This window comes from Phocoena phocoena, chromosome 15, assembly GCF_963924675.1.
Source record: "Phocoena phocoena chromosome 15, mPhoPho1.1, whole genome shotgun sequence".
Taxonomy (NCBI): domain Eukaryota; kingdom Metazoa; phylum Chordata; class Mammalia; order Artiodactyla; family Phocoenidae; genus Phocoena; species Phocoena phocoena.
Window position 1 is genome coordinate 27604473 of NC_089233.1, and position 23244 is coordinate 27627716.

Below are 23244 nucleotides of genomic sequence, written 5' to 3' on the forward strand. Positions count from 1 at the left end.
CTATGTCCCCAGGGGGAGTCCCATTTGCCTCCTGCCTCTCTGGGAGGCTCTCCAAAATCAGCAAGTAGGTCTGACTCCTTTCAAATTAGTCTGGGTTGGGACTCAAAGCACATGAGATTTTGTGTGTACTCTTTTAAGAGTGGAGTTCCTGTTTCCTACAAACTTTTAGCTCTCCTGTATGCAAGCCCCACTGGCCTTTAAAGCCAGCCATCCTGGGGGCTGATTTTCCCGGTGTAAGACCCCCAGGCTGAGGAACCTGATGTGGAGCTAAGACTCCTCGCTCCTTGGGGAGAATCTCTGCAATTGTGATTATCCTCCCACTTGTGGTTTGCCTACTCGAGGGTGGAAGGTCTGGACTATAGCACATCTCCACCCCTCCTACCCATCTCGTTGTGGTTCCGTCTTTACATCTTTAGTCGTAGAGGATCTTTTTCTTTGAGTCTTCCGGTCATTCTCATCAGTAGTTGCTGTGTAAATAGTTGTAATTTTGGTGTACCTGTGGGAGGAGGTGAGCTCGGTCTTCCTGCTCCACTGTGTTGGCCACACATAGCAGAGTTTTCATTTATGTATGCCAATGAATTCCTTTTTCTGATCAAACCAATTTGAACTGATTTTGTTATTTGCAGTGAAATGATACCTGGCTGATGTAAGAGGTGACACCTGAATAGAATCTTTTTTAAAAAAAAATTATTTATTTTATTTATTTATCTTTGGCTGCGTTGGGTCTTCGTTGCTGCGCATGGGCTTTCTCTAGTTGCGGCGAGCAGGGGCTACTCTTCATTGCGGTGCGCAGGCTTCTCATTGCGGTGGCTTCTCTTGTTGCGGAGCATAGGCTCTAGGCACGTGGGCTTCAGTAGTTGTGGCGCACAGGCTTGGTTGCTCCGTGGCATGTGGGATCTTCCCGGACCAGGGCTTGAACCCGTGTCCCCTGCATTGCCAGACGGATTATTAACCACTGCACCACGAGGGAAGTCCCTAAATTTTTTATTGAAGTATAGTTGATTAAAAGAATTTTTTTTTTTTTTGGCTGTGCTATACGGCTTGCAGGATCTTAGTTCCCCGACCAGGGACCGAACCCGGGGCCCTGGCAGTGAGGGTGCTGAGCCCTAACCACTGGACCACTAGGGAATTCCCTAAAAGAATCTTGAAAGAGTAGAATTTTGACTAGAGAAAAATGAGTTGAAGTGTATTCCAACAACGATATTAACAGTATCAATGACAGCAAAAATGTATCAAGCACTTAGTATGCTCCAGAAACTGCCTAGAGGATCATTTACTCCTCACAAAACCCATATGAGGTAAGCTGGGACGAAGTGAGAGAGTGGCATAGACATATACACTACCAAATGTAAAATAGCTAGCTAGTGGGAAGCAGCCGCATAGCACAGGGAGGTCAGCTCAGTGCTTTGTGACCACCTAGAGGGGTGGGATAGGGAGGGCGGGAGGGAGACGCAAGAGGGAGGATATATGGGGATATATGTATATGTATAGCTGACTCACTTTGTTATAAAGCAGAAACTAACACACCAGTGTAAAGCAATTATACTCCAATAACGATGTTAAAGAAAACCCCCCAAAACCATATGAGGTTGGTGCTGTGATTATCTCTATGTATTTATTTATATTATTTTATTTTATTTTATTTGGCCACAGCAATGGCTTGCGGGATCTTAGTTCCACAGCCAGGGGTTGAACCCGGGCCACATCCATGGTGAAATTGCCGAGTCCTAACCACTGGACCGCCAGGAAACTCCTTTTAGATGAAGAATCAGAAGCTCAGAAAGATTAAGTGACATGCCGAAGGTCACACAGCTGAGAAGTGGACTGAACAGGTCAGCCTGCTGCTCAGGAATATGCTGTTCTTATGGTGCTTGTCTGCCCCCTCTTACCTTCCAGGCAGACAGCTGAAAGTAAGAGTGTATGGGCTGAGAGAGCACAGGGAGGGAGAGTGGAGACACTGAGCTACACAGTGATCAGGGGAGGATGTGGCAGGCAATGAGGCTCAGAGTTTGCTGGTCCCAGTGGTGGACAAAGTGTACCTGGCGGCCATAACTACCAGGAAGTGGCACCCATGCAGCTCTGACGTTACTCACCATCACTGCCCAGGTTCAAAACAGGGTTATCTTGCCAAGATAGTCATCATCCATTTATTTCTCATGCAACAGCCATTTGTGTCTATGCGTTAAGCCCCCTGCTTGATGGGCAAGACAGTCAAAGTAACTGCCCTCACAAACCTTACATTTGAACTGGGAGAGACAACATGAAACCAATCGTTACATCTGTAAACACATGATAACCAACTGTGCAAAGGGCTACGATGATCATGGGCCGAGTGCTACAACAAGAATGAGGAAGACCTGGTTTAGCTCTGAAGAATGTGTGCAAGTGTGTAGGGTAAGGTCTCTCCGTGGACCTATGAGTTAAGCAGCGGCCTTGATATTCAAATGAGCAGATACACTGTCAACAGAAGGAACCAAAAAGGCAAAGAGGGAAATGGATTTTCATGTTTAAGGAACATGTTTAAGGAAGACAGTGACTGCAAAGTTAGTGGGTGAGAAGCAGGCTGGATCTCGCAGGGCCTAGAGGCCAACATTAGGACTTTTGATCCTCATTTACTCATTCCTTCCTTGAACATCTCCTGAGAATTTCCTGCTGGACCAGGCCATGGGCAGTGAGTAGGGATGCAGTGATTAATAATGATGATAATAATAATGGCCAATATTCATTGAGTACTTACCATTTGCTATTAGAACTATTGTTTTAAGCACTTTTTCATTCCAGTACACTTGATTATTTTTTTTTAATTTATTGGAGTAGAGTTGCTTTACAATGTTGTGTTAGTTTCTGCTGTACAGCAAAGTGAATCAGTTATACATATACATATATCCACTCTTTTTTAGATTTCCTTCCCATTTAGGTCACCACAGAGCATTGAGTATTTCCCTGTGCTATACAGTAGGCTCTCATTAGTTGTCTATTTTCTATATAGTAGTGTATATATGTCAATCCCAATCTCCCAATTCATCTCACCCGCCCCCCCCCCCCCCCGCTTTGGGGGAAAACATAAGTTGGTGTTCTACATGTGTGACTCTATTTCTGCTATGCAAATAAGTTCATCTGTACCATTTTTGTTTTAAGCACTTTGATGCACCAACTCATTTAAGCCTCCCAGCAACTCTATGACCAAGATACTACTATTGTTTTTGTTTGACAGATAGGGAAATTGAGGCATGGAGAAACTAAGTAATTTTCAAGATCATACAACAAGCAAGTGGTAGCAGTCTGACTCCAGAACTCCCAGGCACTTATATTCTTTTTTTTTTTTTTTTTGGCACTTATATTCTTAACCGCTATGATTTACTGCCTCTTATCTAAGATTAGAGGTCAGTTCTCCTAGTCATGTTAGCCACCCAAACAATGCTTCAGATGCAGGCAGCTAGTTAAGAGAATTTCCCAAACTTGGCATGTCATAAGAACTCTTGGAGGAGTTAGAAACAGAAGCTTCTCCTGGAGATTTAGACTCAGTAGGTCCACCCTGGATTTTGTATTTTTAGCAAGTTTGACAAACGCTGGCTTAGTAGTTCAGTTCAATGGCTTTTTGCTGGACAGATTCCAGTTTGGGTGGGTGGCTGCTTCACTACTTTCCTGGATGTGTGTCACCTTGTGCACACAATTTCACCCGTCTGGGCATCAGTTTCCCCTTCTGATAAATGAAGCTAATGATATTACCGTCTTCTAAGGCTGTTAAGTGGATTAAGTGAGCTGGTGCAAAGTGCTCAGAGCAATGCCTGATGCTTAGGGAGCAATGATCACAGTAACGTGGCACCAAGCAAGGGCTCCTGTGCCCTTGGCACAGAAAGCCACACTCTGACATCAGGTGTTTGCAGCAAAGTCAGGGTTTATTTGCAGGGCGCCAACCAAGGAACTCATACCCAGAAGACCTAAACTAGCCAATGGTTTTCAGGCAAGGGATTTTAAAGACAGTATTAGGGGAGAGGGTCGGTCATAGGATGTGTGATCAGCTCTTGGACTTTCTTCTGATTGGTTGGTGGGAAGGTAACAGGGTGATGTCTCTGGAATTTCAACCTTCTGGTTCCAACCAGTTTGGAGTCGAGGCTTGTGGTCAGCTTGTAGTTACCACCCTCCACCTGGGTGGGGGTCTTGATATCCATCAGATTGTTATCTATATCCTTTCAGAAGGAACTAGGAGTTCTGTGACTCTACTGTCTTACTCATCAACTGCTTGAGCCTGCTCTTTGGAACTCAGGAAAGGCATAGGAGTCTAAAGCCTTTTTTTCTACAAACAAGAAACAGGGGAGGGTTTCCCTGGTGGCACAGTGGTTAAGAATCCGCCTGCCAATGCAGGGGACACAGGTTCAAGGCCTGGTCCAGGAAGATCCCACATGCCGCGGAGCAACTAAGCTCGTATGCCACAACTACTGAGTAAGCCTGCGCTCTAGAGCTCGCGAGCCACAACTACTGAAGCCCGCACGCCTAGAGCCCGTGCTCTGCAACAAGAGAAGCCACTGCAATGAGAAGCCCAACGCAGCCAAATAAATAAAGAAATAATAAAATTTTTAAAAATGTTAAAAAAAAAAAAGCAACAGGGGACACAGTGGGGCTTTTGTACCCAGTAAGGCCCTACAGTGTCTTGCTTGGTTTCAATCTCCCCTTTTCTTTGACAGTCCTCAATCCTGAGGGGAACAGGGGCCAGACAAGAAAGAGAATAAAATTTGGCATAGTGAGATTAATCATAATTCAGTAAGGGAGCTCAGTTTTAGGGGGACTTGGTTTGAAATGGAATGATGGTGATGATGACTAGGAAACTGAATATGCCTCAGAACTGTGACAGAGATCACACCTGGTGGCTCGGAGGACTGTCCTGTCGAGTCCTCCAAGGACAAGGCCGGGTCCTTTGGACCGTAAGGTACGATTCCCAGATAAAATACAGGTCCCCACTTAAATTATTTCAGATAAACCACAAAAAATTTAGCACAAGCATCTCCCAAATTGCATAGCACATACTTATCATTTATTGCTTATCTGAAATTCCAATTTAACTAGGCGTCCTGTATTCTTGTTAAACCTGAAGACCCCACTTTTAGGGAATGGCTGCCCCCCCAAACCTTGAGTCCAAAGGCACTCACTCTGCTCACGCAGGCGCCAGGCAAGTTGGCTCCCTCGCCAGGAGCCCCAGTCGATCCCAGAGGGGCCCCTCACGCTTCCGCCCCGTTCAGGCATCACTAGTGGCGCCCCGAGCGACCGAGCCCCGCGCGCCCGCCGGCCCCGCCCCGCCCCAAGCAGAGGGCGCAGCCCCCAGCCGGGCAGGCACCAAGCGGCAGTTGAGCGGTAAGGAGTCGCGCCGTTCCCTCCTACGCAGTGGACACCTTCGAGGCGGAAAACTTGCCATGTCTGCTGCGGAGGCGGGAGGTGTTTTCCGCAGAGCTCGGGGCAGGACCCTGGACGCGTTTTCCTCAGGTACTGCCTGCCCTTCGCCTGGGAAGGGGATGGTTTCAGGGCTGCGGAACCTTTGGCAGGAACGTTCGGTCGGGATGTGCGCCTCCAGCCGGACCCCAGCGGGGGCTGCACCCGGGGGCTGGGGACCGCAATAGAGGCCGCACCGCCCGCACTTGGGGCTTCCAGGGGCGCTTTTGAAAGAAGAGTGTCTGGGCAAGGGGTACGGTCGTGGAGCCTCGCTGGCCTTGACCAAGGTTCCCTGAGAGAAGATAGAGTGAGGCAGCAAAGCATAGTTAATAGCGTGGGCTCTGCAGTTGGACTTGGTTTCAAAGCCCTGCCTTGGACACGTTGCTCAGCGAGTATTGGTCTCACTTTCCTCATCTGTAAAAGGGGAGTAATCGCAGCGAGGTTGTGTGTGGCACAGGATAAGCGCTGGGTGCACGTGAGATGCGGTTATTTTTATTATGGTCATTCACCACGATGTAGTTTATACTCCATAATCATGGTTACCTTCTATAATAGGAGTCATCCACCAAAATGTTAGCAGTGCCCATCAGAACTGGAGAGGGGAGGCAGAAGAGCCGTGTGGGGTTAAGTGCTTGGATTTTGGATTTAGATAATCTGCCTCGCTGTGAAAATGGGTTTGTTAATACTTACCGCATAGGGGAGGGTTAGCAGATTAAAAGGATTTCTGTATCCAAGTGCCTGATAGGCTAGGGGCTAAGTGAATGTTAGCCCTAGAGCTATAAAAGGGACCATTGCTGCCCGTTTTATTGGTCCTCCCTGCGTCTTTTGTTGCGTGGTCAAATTCCAGTTTTTGTCACCCCAGGGCAGTCACTCCCCAGACACGCTGCGTGATCTGACTTGTACTCACCTTTCTTGCTTCATGCTCGCCATTCTTCCCCTTGCCCAGTTCTCCTGCTTCACTGGTTTTCTTAATTCCAATTTTAAAAGTCCAAGTCCTTTATTTCCGTAGGGCTTTTGTGCTTGCTCTTTGCTCGCCTAGCTAATAGCACTTTCTCAACCTTCACACTTTATTTAAAGTTCAGTCACTTTCTCAGACAGAGAAACCCACTAAAGTGGGTTTCTCCTGTAACTCCTGTCCAAAAGCCTTATTCTTTTCTTTCTTTGCAGCTGTTGGTGGGGGGTGGCAAGGTTCTGGAAGAGCATGTAAGGCCAGAAATCTAGCTGAGGTGGATTTTAGAAAATACAGTCTGTTGTGGTGACCATTCTCTAAATATTTTAATATGCCTTTTTCAACCTGTTTTCAAACCCAAGCCTGTGCGCCCCATGCATAGTGAGGCCAAACAAACAAAATATCAGAGTTTGGAGCAGAGAAAGGTTTACTGCAGGGCCAAGCTAGGAGAACAGGTAACTTGTACTCAGAAGACCCGACCTCTCCCTGTAGTTTTCAGGGAAGAGGTTTGTTTCTGTTTTTGCCACGCTACGTGGCCCGTGGGATCTTAGTTCCCAAACCGGGGATTGAACCCGGGCCCTGACAGTGAAAGCACAGGGTCCTAACCACTGGACCGCCAGGGAAATCCCCAATGGAGAAGCAGGGAAGAGTTTTAAAAGGCAACATTTGGGGTGCCAGCTGCAGGGTGAATGACTTTCTTCTGATTGGTTGCTGGTGAGGTAACAGGATGGTGGTCCAGGAATCTCAAGCATCAGCCTTCTGGTTCTGACCAGTCTGGGGTCTCGGCAGGTACTTACCATCCCTCACCTGGGTGGGGGCCTGCAGAACGTGAAGACTGTATCAGATTGTTAGGCACATCTCTTGAGGGAACTATAAGACTAAGGAATTAAGACTCTTTTTTTTTAAAAAAATCTTTATTGGAGTATAATTGCTTTACAGTGGTGTGTTAGTTTCTGCTTTATAACAAAGTGAGTCAGCTATACATATACATATATCCCCATATCTCCTGCCTATTGCATCTCCCTCCCACCCTCCCTATCCCACCCCTCTAGGTGGTCACAAAGCACCGAGCTGATCTCCCTGTGCTATGCGGCTGCTTCCCACTAGCTATCTATTTTACATTTGGTAGTGTATGTATGTCCATGCCACTCTCTCACTTCATCCCAGCTTACCCTTCCCCCTCCCCATGTCCTCACATCCATTCTCTACGTCTGCGTCTTTATTCCTGTCCTGCCCCTAGGTTCTTCAGAACCAATTTTTTTTTTAAGATTCCATATATATATGTGTTAGCATACGGTATTTGTTTTTCTCTTTCTGACTGACTTCACTCTGTATGACAATCTCTCGGTCCATCCACCTCACTACAAATAGCTCAATTTCGTTTCTTTTTATGGCTGAGTAATATTCCATTGTATGTATGTGCCACATCTTCTTTATCCATTCATGTGTTGATGGACACTTAGGTTGGTTCCATGTCCTGGCTATTGTAAATAGAGCTGCAATGAACATTGTGGTACATGACTCTTTTTGAATTATGGTTTTCTCAGGGTATATGCCCAATAGTGGGATTGCTGGGTTGTATGGTAGTTCTATTTTTAGTTTTTTAAGGAACCTCCATAGTATTCTCCATAGTGGCTGTATCAGTTTACATTCCCACCAACAGTGCATGTGGGTTCCCTTTTCTCCACACCCTCTCCAGCATTTATCATTTGTAGATTTTTTGGCGATGGCCATTCTGACTGTTGTGAGGTGATACCTCATTGCAGTTTTGATTTGCATTTCTCTAATGATTAGTGACGTTAAGCATCCTTTCATGTGTTTGTTGGCAGTCTGTATATCTTCTTTGGAGAAGTGTCTATTTAGGTCTTCTGCCCATTTTTGGATGGGGTTGTTTGTTTTTTTGATATTGAGCTGCATGAGCCGCTTGTAAATTTTGGAGATTAATCCTTTGTCAGTTGCTTCATTTGCAAATATTTTCTCCCATTCTGAGGGCTGTATTTTTGTCTTGTTTATGGTTTCCTTTGCTGTGCAAAGCTTTTAAGTTTCATTAGGTCCCATTTGTTTATCTTTGTTTTAATTTCTGTTTCTCTAGGAGGTGGATCAGAAAGGATATTGCTGTGATTTATGTCATAAGAGTGTTCTGCCTATATTTTCCTCTAAGAGTTTGATAGTGTCTGGCCTTACATTTAGGTCTTTAATCCATTTTGAGTTTATTTTGTGTGGTGTTAGGGAGTGTTCTAACTTCATTCTTTTACATGTATCTGTCCAGTTAGGAACTGAGACTCTTTTATCGCTGAACTATTGTTTCTTGACTGCTTTTCCTTTGTTTCTGCATTTCCTCACTTCCCTAATTAGTAACTCCTTGAATCTGCCCTTGGAGCTCAGGGAAGGTCTAGGATACTAAAGCCTTTATCTGCAAACAAGAAATGGGAGAGGTGGAAGGGCTTTTGTGCCCTGGCGGGCGCCACAGGGTCCCACTCAGTTTCAAACCAATGTGAGGTTTTGGGGATTTATCCATATTGGTCTAAGTAGCTCTAGTCTGCTCATTTTCCTGCTGGGCAGTAGCCATTGTATCAGCATATATTGATACATTCTGTTGCTGGATATGCGGAGGATCTTCTTGCCTCTCCATATCCACTCTCTCCCTGCTCCGCCACGCCCCAGGAGGTTGACATCGTTGGGCTTCATCCGGGGGCTCCTTGCCCTCTGGCCTGCTGCTGGGTTCAGCCGGTGGGGCGTCCTGACTGGAGATTAGAGGGTGGGGAAAACAGTTGTCAGGGTGTTTATTCCCCTGGTTTAGTCCCTGTGGGGTTGCCTCAATCTGACTGTATTCCTTACCTGAAATTCACTGCTTCTTTCAAGGTAGGCTTTCTGCTGGAACTCTCTTTTCAGATTTGGGTAACCACTTTCTCCCTCCTTTCAGATGTAGTTCTGCTTTTCTGTGTTGGACTACTGAACGCTCCTTTAATTATCCTGATTTGAGTATGCCAGCTATTTCCTGCTAGGATCCTGGTATGATGGACATTCAGTTATTTCTGTTTTTCAGTCTTGGTAACGGTGCTGTTATGAACATTCTGGTACAAGCCTTCTTGTGGATACCGGGAAACATCTCTCCAGGGCATGTGCCCAGAGGAGCGAAATTCTGAGTTGTAGGGTATGATCTTTTCCAGCTTTGCTAGGTCTTGTCAAATCGCCTTCCAGAATGTTTGCACCAACTTATGCTCCCACTAGCAGGGTATGAGAGTTCCTTGTGACTCTGCACTGTCTCTTTTCAGTTCAGGAGGTATTTACTGTGTTCCTATTGCACTCTGTAGTATCTTGTGATGAGTAAAAAAAAGTCAAGGGGAAGGCAAGGGCTCATAATCTAAGCACAGAGCTGTGGCACAAAAAATAATTCTCGGCAACTGGTAGGCTCTGTAGGCCGCTGCAGTGGGAATCGGGATTTTTCTTTAAGCTTTATTTTTCTTAATTAATTTATTTTATTTATTTTTGGCTGTGTTGGGTCTTCGTTGCTGTGCGTGGGCTTTCTCCAGTTGGGCGAGCAGGGGCTACTCTTTGTTGCCGTGCGTAGGCTTCTCATTGCGGTGGCTTCTCTTGTTGCAGAGCACGGGCTCTAGGCACGTGGGCTTCAGTAGTTGTGGCTCACGGGCTCTAGAGCGCAGGTTCAGTAGCTGTGGCGCACGGGCTTAGTTGCTCCGCGGCATGTGGGATCTTCCTGGACCAGGGCTCGAACCCGTGTGCCCTGCATTGGCAGGCAGATTCTTAACCACTGCACCACCAGGGAAGCCTGGGAATCGGGATTTTAAGCATTGGTCCTGGGTGATGGTGAGACTGTTAATTGAAATCAGGGAGTAAGGAGTCGGGCCAGGTTTGATGGGATTAATTTGGGAAGTGGTGGCTTTGAGGTGCAGTCAGGAAATCTGAGGCAACTTGCAGGGTGCGGCGCACAGCTGGGGATGGAGGTGTGGGTGCCATCCACAGAGAGGCAAGTAGATGATATCGCTGTAGGAGTCGGTGGCATTCCTGAGGGGCAAGGTGTGGAATAGTGGACGGGGTGTGTGTGTGTGTAACCTTAGGATGTGCCATCGTTTAGGGGGTCAGAAGAAGGAAAAGACACACTGAAGGGCTCAGAGCAGGAAACAACCAGAAATTTTGGAAGATAAATCCAGGAGCCAGCCTTGGTACCAAAGGTACCAAAGTTGGGGAGGAGGGCTTAAGGCAGGGTGGTCCACAGGCTCAGATGCTGCAGACATCTAGGTGAGTGTTAGCTGAGCAGAGGATGGCAGGTTTGTTATGTCACCTTCAGGACAGTTTCAGTACAGTTGTAGGAGGAAGCCTGGTGCATGGCTTTTGAGGAATGGTGGAGATTGAGGATGTGCAGTCAGCGAAGGCAGGATTCTGTTTGGAGCCGTTTGGTGATCCAGGGTAGACATAGGGTAGTAGCAGTTTGAAGGAGGAGCAATGCTGAAGGAGGACTGAAGGGTTTGCGGTAGTACTAATGGTGATAAGAACAGCAGGAGCATCTAACGTTTATCAGGTGTTTACGGTGTGCCAGGCACTATACTCTGTGCTGTATGTGGATTATCTCATGTAATCTTCAAAGTAGTCCTGTTGAGCTAGCTATTAGGGTTACCCTCTTTTTACAGTGGGAGAAAATCAATCTCAGGGAGGCTAGGCAACTTGCCCAAGGTCACATGATTGGTCTGAGATGGATCTGGGGTTGAAAAATGCAAAAGGCAGGATAATTGTTGGAGAGCAATATCTGAGGAGATGGGAAAAGCTGGCATTGAGGGCTCAGAAGAGGGGTTGGCCCTGGGAACAAATTTCTTCTTCGACCATCTCTCCCTCCTTCTATCTAACTGTTTTTCTGTCTATCCATCTATCTACCAGACAGTCCATCCACCAGTCTGTCCATCATTTGTCCATCTTTTCATCTGTCTGTCCATCCATTTGTCTATTGGTTCATCCATTTGCCCACTCATCAAATGTACTAAGCACCTCCCTTGTCCCAGGCATTGTGCTAGATCCCAGAGTGCAGTGATGAGTGAAAACCAGATATGATTCCTCACCTCTGGCATGTAGCTACTTGGAGAGCCTACCATTAACCTGCCAATCACACAAACCTTCATAAATCCCAGCTGTGGCAAGTGTCAGGGAAGTGAGGAGATTCACTTGTCAGGAAGTGAGGGGCATCTTAATAAGGCCCTGCAGGGAGGGCTCCCCTGGGGAAGGGGTGTGTCATCTGATTGCTGAAGGATGAGTAGGAGGTTCCTGGGCTCTGAAGGGAGGGGGAGGACCGTTGTAGACCACAGGTGGAGCAAGTGTGACATGGTGGGGCAGGAAAGGGAAGGGTGAGGGGAGAAAGAAGCCCCTGAGTCTGGAGCTGGGTGCTGCAGGATGAGACGGGAGCATGGGGGAGGGGTCATTGGGGAGGTTTTGTCTTTAAGCTGCACGTGTGAGGACACAAGGACACGTGATCTGATTTCCATCTTGGAAAGAATGGTCTGGCTGCAGCAGTAACAACAGAAGAGTCTCTGCTTGCGAGGAACTTGGGGTGCAATCTGATTGGAAGCTGGAGCTCAGCGACTCGTCTTGAAGCAGCATTTCCAAGGCACACATTGTTCACTTTGAATTTGTTGACTTCCAGCAGCTGGAGGGGCGTGTGGTGGTGGGGGGGGGCTTCTGGTGGAGGTGATGGGGGCGCTGAGGTGTGAAGCTTCCTAGCCCACTGGAGCTGCCCCAGGGCTGCCGTGGGACCAGAGAGCAAGAGAGGTGCTCACCTGGAAAAGAGTGGGGTGCGGAGGGGGTGGAGAGAGACTGAGAAGATAAATTGAGATAGGAGGAGGGAAAATGATCCAGGACTTCTAGAAGTGGGGCCTGCACTTGGTCTCCTCTGTGGGTTGAGCAGCCCCAGTGGGCATGCCCAGTATGCATCATACAGCTCAGGGCTTCTAGAGGCCCGGCCTTGGAGGGTCAGGCTCAGAACCCTTCACTAGAAGTTGAGCACCTAGTCTGCCCCTGAGCTGCCTCTACTGCTGTCACTGACTTACCTGGGTCCTAGTTCCCTATTAGTGTTGCTGGTGACTTTGAGCGATCCTCTTGGAGGGTCCATTGCCAGTTCAGGCTCTGTGGGCAGGTAGTAAGCTGGTAGAGCTGCCCCAAGAGCAGGTTTGGAAGAGAAAGGAAAGGAACTGGCTTTTTCTGTCTCTTGCCAAAATACACATTGCCTCTCAAAGAGGTTTTGTTGAACTCAAGCAACTGTGCCTCAAATCACAACCCTGATAACCCTCACACTCCCTCCTGGAAGCCCCCTCCAGAATTAAACAGTTTGTTTCTCAAGTGAAGCTTGTCAAGTAAATGAAAGAGTGCTGTCTTACCCAGCTCAGGCTGCTCTAACAGAACACCATAGGCTGGATGGCTTAAAACAACAGAAATACATTGCTCACACTCTGGAGGCTGGAAGTCCAAGGTCAAGGAACCTGCAGATTCAGTGCCTGGTGCGAACCCTCTTCCTGGTTCATAGATGGCTGTCTTTTTTTTTTCTCTCTCTTTTTTTTAAGACTTTATTTTTTAGAGCTGTGTTAGGTTCATAGCAAAATTGAGCGGAAGGTACAGAGAGTTCCCCTACATGCCCTGTGCACACACGTGCACAGCCTGCCCATCGTCAGTATCCCCCGCCAGAGTGGTATGTTTGTTACAGCTGAACGTACAGTGACACAACTTAATCACCCAAAGTCCACAGTTCACCTTACAGTGCGCTCTTAGAGTTGTACGTTTTAGGTACAATGTACATGTACTGTATGATAACATGTAACCATCATTATAGTAGATGGCTGTCTTCTTGCTGTGTCCTCCCGTGGAGGAAAGCGAGAGTGAGTGCTCTAGGGTCTCTTTCATAAGGGCAGTAATCCCAGTACTAAGCCCTCAGGATTTAATCACCTCCAAAGTCCCCATCTGCAAATATCATCACATTTGGGGTTAGATTTCAATGTAAGAATTTTGGGGGGACACAAACAGTCCATGGCAAGCACTTTAACACCATTTCCCCGATAGTTTTTGAGTAACAGTATTCCCACGCACTTCTTCCGGGAGTGTTGTATGTGAGGCCTGGCTTCAGTCATCCATTTCCTGTTAACACAACCTGCTAGGCTCTGTCAACAGATGTTTATAGAAAGTAAGTTGTACGTGTCTCACCTGAGAAGGCTCACAATCCTCAGGCATGTTCAAATATTCATTTTAATTAGGCAAATTAATAATTATATTTCCTTGACATGTATCCTAATTAAGACTACTTTCTCCTAACAAATAATTGTCTTTCTGAAAAGTTTACAACATCTGTTTTGAAGAAATTCTCAAAGGGAGAAATATCAAGATAAAATATGTATCAGAATTACCTATCTTTAATTGTTTTCAGGTCCTAATCAGTTTTTCCAGTTCATTTTACCACTGGAATATTTCCCCCCTTAGAGAACAGGGATCTTCAGTGGTTTACCTAAAATGATGATTTCCTTGGACATTTTAAACCTCCACAGCTGTTTCAGAGGAGCCAACTCTATTCACTGATTCTCAATGTTTCTTGGTCCCTTCTGGAAACCCTCTCGCAGAGAATAAGTGAAATCTCTAAAGAATAATGTACTTCATCCCTTCCAGGTCTCACCTAAGAACCTCTCTAGAAACAGTAGGCCTGGAAATGTTTGTTCAAGTCTGAAGAGGGTTGAACATATTGTCGCGTAAAAAATTCAAACTTATCAATGAAGGAAATGAAATGAATGCTTTTAATTAATTTTTTAAATTAATTAACTAATTTATTTTTGGCTGCATTGGGTCTTCGTTGCTGCGCACAGGCTTCCTCTAGTTGCGGCGAGCAGGGGCTACTCTTTGTTGCGGTGCGCGGGCTTCTCATTGTGGTGGCTTCTCTTGTTGCGGAGCATGGGCCCTAGGCGCATGGGCTTCAGTAGTTGTGGCTTGCGGGCTCTAGAGCGCAGGCTCAGTAGTTGTGGCGCACGGGCTTAGTTGCTCCGCAGTATGTGGATTCACTCATTTCAAGTTTCACTGGTTTTTAATAAATTTACAGAGTGGTACAACATCAGAATTTTAGAACCGCTCAGTCTCCCCAAAAAAGGATACTTTGTGTCCATTTTCAGTCTCTTTATGTTTCCAATCCCAGCACAGTCAGCTACTAATTTACCTCCCTGCTTTGCCTTTTCTGGACGTTTCATATAAATGGAATCATATAATCTGTGGTTTTTTGTGACTGGCTTCTTTCCCTTAACATAATCTTTTTAAGATTCAGCCATGTTGCAGTGTGTATCAGCACTTTGTTCCTTGTTACCGAACAGTATTCCAGTGTATGGATTACTACATTTTGTTATCCGTTTACCTGTTGGTGAACATTTCAATATTTTTTGGACATTGACGGACATTCCCCCATTGGGACACTGGCTATCATGAATAAAGCTGTTATGAACATCCACATTATAGGTCCTTTTTTTTTTTTTTTTTTTTGCGGTACACGGGCCTCTCACTGTTGTGGCCTCTCCCGTTGTGGAGCACAGGCTCCGGACGCGCAGTCTCAGTGGCCTTGGCTCACGGACCCAGCCGCTCCACGGCATGTGGGATTTTCCCAGACCAGGGCACAAACCTGTGTCCCCTGTATTGGCAGGTGGACTCTCAACCACTGCGCCCCCAGGGAAGCCCTAGAGGTCTTTTTGTATGGACATATGTTTCATTTCTCTTGGGTAGATACCTAGGATTGGAATTGCTGGGTCGTATAAGTAACTGTGTTTAACATTTTAAGGAACCACCAAACTGTTTTCCAAAGCAGCTGCACCATTTACATTCCCAGCAGCAGTGCATACAGGTTCAAATTTCTCCATATGCCCATTCACACTTGATATTGTCTGTCTTTTTGATTATAACCAAGCAAATGCGTGTGAAGTGGAATCTCACTGTGGTTTTTTTTAAAAAATAAATGTATTTAATTTATTTTATTTTTGGCTGCGTTGGGTCTTTATTGCTGCACGCAGGCTTTCTCTAGTTGCGGTGAGTGGGGGCTACTCCTCGTTGTGGTTCGTGGGCTTCTCACTGCAGTGGCTTCTCTTGTTGCGGAGCACGGGCTCTAGGCGCACGGGCTCAGTAGTTGTGGCTCGTGGGCTCAGTAGTTGTGGCTCACGGGCTCTAGAGCTCAGGCTCAGTAGTTGTGGTGCATGCACGGGCTTAGTTGCTCCACGGCATGTGGGGTCTTCCCAGACCAAGGGATCAAACCCCTGTCCCCTGCATTGGCAGGCAGATTCTTAACCACTGCACCACCAGGGAAAGTTCTCATTGTGGTTTTGATTTGCATTTTCCTAATGCCTAATGATGTTGAACACCTTTTCATGTGCTTACTGGCTATTTGTAATCTTTGAAGAAATGTCTGTTCAGATCCTTTGCCTGAGTTATTTCTGTTTTTATTATTGAGTTGTAAGAGTTCTTTATATGTTCTAGTTACAAGTCCCTTGTCAAATATATGATTTGAAAATATTTTCTCCCATTCTGTGGCTTGTCTTTTCACTTTCTTGATGATATCATTTGCAGGACCCAAGTTTTTAATTCTGATGAAGTCCCAGTTATCAACTTTTTCTTTTATTACTTGTACTTTCGATGCCATATCTAAGAAATCTTTACCTAAACCCAAATTGTGAATATTTACTCCTGTGTTTTCTTTTAAGAGTGTTATAGTTGGAGCTGTTACATTTAGGTCTGGGTCCATATTGAATAAATTTTTACGTATGATGTGGAGTAAGCGTCTTATTAGAAGTTTTCCTTTTTTTTTTTTTTTAACTACAATAGAAGCCTGGTAGTTTGTCAATGAATAGAAAAAATTAGCTATAGAGGGGAATCGTTAAAAAAATTACACATTTTTGACATTTCATTTTAATGTAAACTATAAATGTAAATTCAGTTACTGATCTTTTGAGGTCAGGCCAAGGTCATGTCTTGGAGCATGGGTTTACAGATGGGCCTGCCCGGGAGCCTTTCTTGCATAAACAGCACCCATAACGAATCTTTTCCAGTTTGGGTTTTTTTGCAGTGGAGCAGTCAGTTAAAAATCACCTAGAGAGCAGTCTGAGCGAAGGATTCTTCTAGCTTTATATTTTTTCATCAGATCTTTCACACTTGCCTCACCGACACCTAATTCAATAGTATTTTATTTTTACCAGCTTGCTTTTATTGAGTCTTCCCAAAGCATCCATCGTTGCTTTATTAGAAACAACCGTTTTTACATTTGTATTTCTCTGGCTTACATGGTTGATTAAATTAGGTGATTTAAAACTAAGTGCTAGCATGAACAGATTTGGGGGCACCTCCTGACAGACACTCCATGAGGGGCGGGGCAGAGGTGCATAGAGCATGGGAAGGCCATCAGCTTGCCCTAGGCCATGGTCAGAGCCTTCGTGGAGGCATGGAGAGTGTTGATGACTCCTTCACATTGGTCTAGTGGACGTCTGTTAAGAGAGTATCTTCTTCACAGAGAGGACTAACTGACAACTTTTTATATTTGTGCAGTGTGTGATTTTTAACTTTGTCAAACCCTCCAACGAGCAAGGGGCAGTAACACGGGGCCAGGGCACCTGGAGACTCCAGAAGGCCCAGAACTGCCGCCAGCCACTCTCAGGACCAAGAGAATGTGGAGTCAGACACCCAGGAAATATTTGTTGAGCGAAAGAATGTCCAGACTCCCCCACATAGCCTTGTTTAAAGGAAAAGAAGAAAAATCTTTGTCAAGCTAATGGCACAGGTCCTCATTTGTAAGAAGGAGGCCGAGTATTGGCCAGATCTGTCTTAAGGAGCAGCCAGGATGACGAGTGCATTGATTTCATCTATGTGGGGGCACTTTGGTGATTTCAGGCTCCAAACTAGTAAGTGGGAGGATCCAGAGGAGGACGCAGCTCTTCAGGCTTCCTGCCCTCTGGCCCCGCCCCCAGAATACACTGGAGCAGAACGGAGCACCTCGTCTTCCCCCCAGTCTGCCCCTTCCCAGTCTCCCCTAGCTCTGTCCGACCAGTAGTCTGGGAGTCGCTCCTGACCTCTGCTTCGCCCTCCTCTCCGTGTCCCAGCCGCCCACAGTCCCATCCACGCACCCCCAGGGCACACCTGGGCTTCATCTACTTCTCTGCTTCCTGGCTCCCACCACCGTGAGCCCGGCCACCCCACCTACCCTGCCTCTCACCCGGACAGTCCCAGCAGCCTCTGAGTCCCTCTTGTCCCTCCAGTCTCTTCCCTGGACAGCATCCAGAGTCATGTCTTTGAAACAAAAACTGGGTCTGTCAGCCCTTGCCGTGGCTTTTCTCTGTCCCCCTCCTCTTCCCTCTCTTCCTCATTCTTCAGGCCTGTGCTGCTTCTCCTATTCTAAGTTAGGTCCACTGCCATTCACCTTCACCCGTTCTTTTCTTTTATGATACTCGTTACAACTTAGAGTTGTGTCTTTACTCCTCTGACTTTGATGTCCTTTCCTGCCTGTAGGTGATAAATTCCTTGGGGGTGGAGCAGGAAGCCCAGGCCTAGGACGGTGTCTGGTAGTAGTGGACCTTCAGTGGCCTTTCATTATGTGAATAAATGAATGAAAATGAGTACAATGCCCACGGGATCATGTGTGTGTATCCACCTAACCCACAGCTTACACACATCATGTTTTCTCTGGACAAAACCAACAGAAACCAAGGTATTGAGCCAATCAACAGGACCCTTGCAAACCATGCACCACTGGGCAGTTGGTGCCTTACTCAGAGGCACCCGCTGGGGCCGGTGCTTGTTCCCAGGCGGGTCCCTCCTCTCCTTGCCCCCTCTCGGAGCTGCATCTGCCCCAAGTAAGGGTGGCCTTCTCCTCCCATCCAGGGCCTCCGTTTGCTCAGCCTGTGCCTGCAGGGCTGCCTCTGTCCAGAGCGAGCACCTTCTTCCAGTTCTCCCCGAAGCACCACCCCGTGGGCCAGCAGCCGCAGGCTCTCTTGGCAGTGAAACACGGGGAATGGCGCAAAAGTCATAGCAAACCTCCACCCAAAACATGCAGACCCTCCATGGAGTTCTGCTTTTGAAAAGTGAGAGAGGTATGGAAAATGTCTTTTTCCCCGCTTAGACGTTGTCCAGAACAGCGCTGGCCGAAGCCAGGAATGCTGAAAGCCGCCTGGCCAAGTAGTCCTGGCGCATCTGCCTTCTTACTTCTCTGAAGGGTTGCAGATAAAGATGCTGGCAGGCCCCTCATCCCCAGACAGCAAGCGTGGCAGCCAAGCTATGACTCAGAAGCTTTTGCGTATCTCAAAAAGCTACCGTTTGGATGCGTGTGGGCCGAGAAAAGAGGTTGGGTAAATTCACTTTGGTACTTAGGAAACGTAATTTGGAGACTCTGAGTATTTTGCTGTCGCACTGAATTATTTTGGGGGCGGAGGGTCCCTGAAGGACACTACTTTTTTAAACAGCTTCACATACCACGCAATTCACCCTTTCAAAGTGAACGATTCGGTGGCTTTTAGTCTATTCACAGAGCTGTACCACCATTGCCACAGATTTTGGAACATGTTCACCACCCCAAAAAGAAACCCCACACCCCTCAGTTGTCACCCCCAACCCACCCCCATCCCCTCAGCCCTAGGCAACCACCAGTGAAAGACACTGTTAGCTGCTGCATTAAGTTCTGGCAGTCTTACCTTTGGGACATTTGGATTGTTAAACCAGAAAGAGTCCCAAAGCGGTGAAGATTGTTTTGCTACTGTTGTGTGTTTTTGTTTTTTAACCACTGAAATAAGATTAGTCCCCAGAGAAGATGAGGGGCATTGCTGAAGACATTTAGACTGTGATTCACTGTGCAGATCGCTGCTGTGAGAAACTGCAAAAATTGCATTTCGTTGGCGTTTGCTCTTTAGCTAGAAAGCTTCTGGGCAGCTGTAAAGCAGCCCATCTTTGCCATCTTATAACCAAAGCAATATCCACAGTATATAAAGGAAAAGATGTTAAGACCAAAGCATACACACACACACACACACACACACATACATACATACATACATACATACATACATACATACATATACACATATATACCATCAGATATTTTCTGAGCCCCACTATGTGCTATGGGAAACAAAGAAATGGGTAAGATTTTGAGAACGCTGTCTGCTAAGACAGGGGTAGGAGTTACCGTGGATAACAGTCATGGTAATAGAAGCGCACACTTGACTGCTTACTATGTGCCAAGTCCAAATGCTTCACATGTATTAACTCAGTTAATTCTTCACAACAACCCTTTTGAGGTAGGTGAGTTATTCTTACTTTACAGATAAGGAAACTGAGGCCTTGAGAGGTTAAGGAACTTGCATCATGTCACAGAGTTGGTAAAGGGTGGAAATGGGATTTGATCCTGGCACTCAAGCCTCAGAGTCTGGGCTGTCCTGGGACAAGGTTAGGGCTTTGGGAGATGGAGGCCCAAAGTGGTACAGGGGCTTGAAGCCCTTCCCCAAGCCCACATGTCCGGGTATGATCTGTTTTATCCCCAATATTCATATTTACCCCTGGTCTCAGAGTCTGGTCCTTGCTGTGCCCTCTGTCTGGGGTGCATCTCCCCAGCCCCCCGCCTGGCTTTATCTCGTCCTCAGATCTCATCTCCTGTGTTGCCTCACTCCTCCATCTACCACAGAGCTCTCCCACCCACCAGTTGCTCCGTCCGTGATCACCCTGATTACTTCTGCGGTACCAAGGAGCACAGTGTGTAATGAGCTTAGTTGTTGACCTGTTCGTTTTCTGTCTCACCACCATTCTGAAGGTCTTTTCTTTTAAATTAATTAATTTATTTTTATTTATTATTTGGCTGCATTGGGTCTTCGTTGCTGCGCGCAGGCTTTCTCTAGTTGCGGCGAGTGGGGGCTGCTCTTCGTTGCGGTGTGCGGGCTTCTCGTTGAGGTGGCTTCTCTTGTTGCGGCGGAGCACGGGCTCTAGGTGCGCGGGCTTCAGTAGCTGTGGCACGTGGGCTCAGTAGTTGTGGCTCGTGGGCTCTAGAGCGCAGGCTCAGTAGTTGTGGCGCACGGGCTTAGTTGCTCCGCAGCACCAGGGATCGAACCCTTGTCCGCTGCATTGGCAGGCGGATTCTTAACCACTGCGCCACCAGGGAAGTCCTTGTAAGGTCTTAAGGAATGGGACCTATGGCCTTGCCCACCAGTTGAATGTCTGGTGACTAACATGACACCCGTCCTCAGAGCAAACTTTCTGAATGAGGGGAAGAGGCAGAGCTGCATCCGCTTGCCGGGGCTGGGGAAGTGGCATGTGAGCTGGGCCCAGAAGGATAGACAGCACCTCAGCAGGAGGAGCTGTTACAATGGAGAGCACCCCCTGGAGGAAGGGGCGGGAAAGCATGGGGCGTGTTTGAGGAGCAGAGAAGGGTCCACGTGGTGGGATCCTGTGGTATGTCTTGTGCAGGGTTCTTCAGTCTCGCTGTTGACATGGGCTGGATTCTTTTGTGGGGCTGCCCTGTGTAATGAGGGATGTTTAGCACCATCCCAGCTTTTGTCCACTGGACGCCAGAAGCACCATCCCCCTCCCAGTGTGATATCCAAAAATGTCTCCAGATATCAGATGTGCCCTGGGGATCAAAATCATCCCCGGTTTAGAGCCACTGGTCTAGTGGGAACAGTAATCGGTACAGATGGAAAAATTTCGGGCTGTGTTTTAGCACCAGGTGCCGGAATGAGCGAGGATCCACTGACATCTTCATTTATCCCTTCACCAGATGTTTACTGAATGCCTCCCACCTGCCAGGGACCAAATGATAACATGCTGACAGGATACTGGAAAGGGAAAGCAAGTGTGGGCCTTTCCTTATGGAGATTAGAAGGTAGTGGCCCTTCAGCGAGGGAGTTTGATGACCAGGGTAAGCATTTTATAGAGTCACGATGGCAGTGATTGACTGAGATGGATCCGAGCAGGGAGTCCTGCATGGAGCTGTCTTGGTAGCTCCAGGTGGGGATGGTGGACGGCTGACCCAAGGCAGTGACGCTCTCAGTTAATGCTGAGTTAATTCTCTAACTTTGTAGTCCAGTGGAGAAATGTGGCCTCTATAGTCCCAATTTATGTATTATTTTGAGTCAGATTCGTTAACAGGAGTCAGAACATTGAATTCTTCAATATTCTTACAATGTAGTGATGTGTTGTAGCTCTCACACTTCTTAACCACTATCTTGTGATTTTAATTCTGTCTTCCGAAAGTCAAACTAGATTTAGAAAATGAGACTCTTATTTATAAAAAGTAAATTCAGAAAGCTGTTTGTCATTGTATTCCACCTTGAATTATTTGAGGTTGCCTATAAAGTGGCAGGTTTAGCACATCATGAAAATATAAATTATTAGAGTATTAGGTATTAATTAGTGACATGGCTGACTCCCGTAGGCCTTTTCCTAGTTGGGTGATGGAAGTAGTGATTCATTTGCTTTTGTGTGGGGTGGGGGTGCGTTCATTATAGTTAGTTATTGATTAACTGGTAAGAATGAAAGGATCAATGTGATTTCTAATTCTTGATGTATATTGAAAAGTCAACTTTCATTAACAATTGACAAATGTGCCCAAAAGGCATGATAAAAATGAGTGAGAGGAAATATATTGTCAGAGACAAATTCAAGAAAACATTTAGTTCGTGATATTAAAGGTGCAAACTGTAAAGAACAATTGCAATTGGAATGTCTGTTTTTCAGGCAAGATATTGGCACATAAACAGAATCTCATAGGAAGGCTTAATGGTAAAGAATCATGTGAATTTTAAAAGGTTTTTAAGATTCTTTTCTGTATACAGTTGCTTTGTACTCAGTAATGCTTAAAGGAGACTCACAGGCCTTTCCTGACCATGATTTAATACCACCCAAAATCCAATGTCCTTTTTATCCCTCGATTTTGAAAGATTGTTTCTATGACAGTCTCTATCCATTAGCTGAAAGTTGGAAGTGGCCAAATCTTGTTACTCTGTATATGACGGATGAGTCAGATTTCTTTCTAAGGCCCATTTTTTCTTTAAAAAGTATTTTTCAATTAATCTTAAAATTTGATTCAGGCTATGGTAACATACTAAATTATGGCAATTTATTTTGGTAGCTTGGGGCTTGTTTTCTTCCAGCTTGTCATTTGTGCAGACCTTGGCACTCCTAGCCGGATGAGTCTTTTCTTTCATCTCACTTGTGTGATCACCTGCCCTGAAGTCAGGGCTCTGTGGTGTAATTGGCCTGGTTCTGCCCCCCACATCTTGTTAGTCTTGATTAAGTTATTTACCCTTGACCTTGTGAGTCTCCTCTTCTGTACCTCTAAGCAAAATGGAAGGGTTACCGTGGATAAGGGCTTCTCATCCCAGATGTCTTCAGGGGCCAGGTGGTGAATGGGGCCAGGTGTGGACCGCAGTGAATTCCAGAGCCTTCATGCCAGTAAAGGGACAGTTACTGCTCAGTCCCAGCCAATCGTTGGCACACTCCATTTGGGCCTGGTGTGGCCAGATTTTCCATGAGAATCCAGAAAGCCAGTTGTATAGATGAAACTCATGCATTTAAATTGTTGGCAACAAATTCAAAATTTTATAAACACTGTGTGTGCCAAACAGAATACACCTGCTAGTCAGATCGCATCAAGAGACCTAAAGTTTGTAATGTCTTGAGGAGATCACCAGTTAGCATCCCACAGAAAATAGATGTCCTGGGCCCTTTGCTGTTGGCAGGGTCTGTGAGCATCACAGCTTCCTGGGGAAAGGCTCTGAGCCTTGTCAGCATTATCTTTGTGTACTATCTTCGTACTCATCAAGATGTGCCATTTAAAGGAAATGCTTTTTGGAGACAAAAAATGTCTTTATGGAGGTGGGCAACTTGCAGGC

The 23244-nt window shown here is 46.4% G+C and overlaps 1 protein-coding gene across 2 annotated transcripts in view; it reads left to right on the forward strand.

Annotated features, from left to right (window-relative positions):
- Nucleotides 1-5333: 5333 nt before the first annotated feature.
- CPPED1 (calcineurin like phosphoesterase domain containing 1) overlaps nucleotides 5334-23244 on the forward strand; it is a 115033-nt gene continuing 97122 nt past the window's right edge. The window contains exon 1 of one of the 2 annotated variants that reach the window (XM_065892652.1): nucleotides 5334-5478. In XM_065892652.1, coding sequence (XP_065748724.1) covers nucleotides 5409-5478 — 70 coding nt within the window. In that variant the 5' untranslated portion in view covers nucleotides 5334-5408. The remainder of the gene's footprint in view (nucleotides 5479-23244) is intronic. The other variant, XM_065892653.1, reaches the window with a different exon arrangement.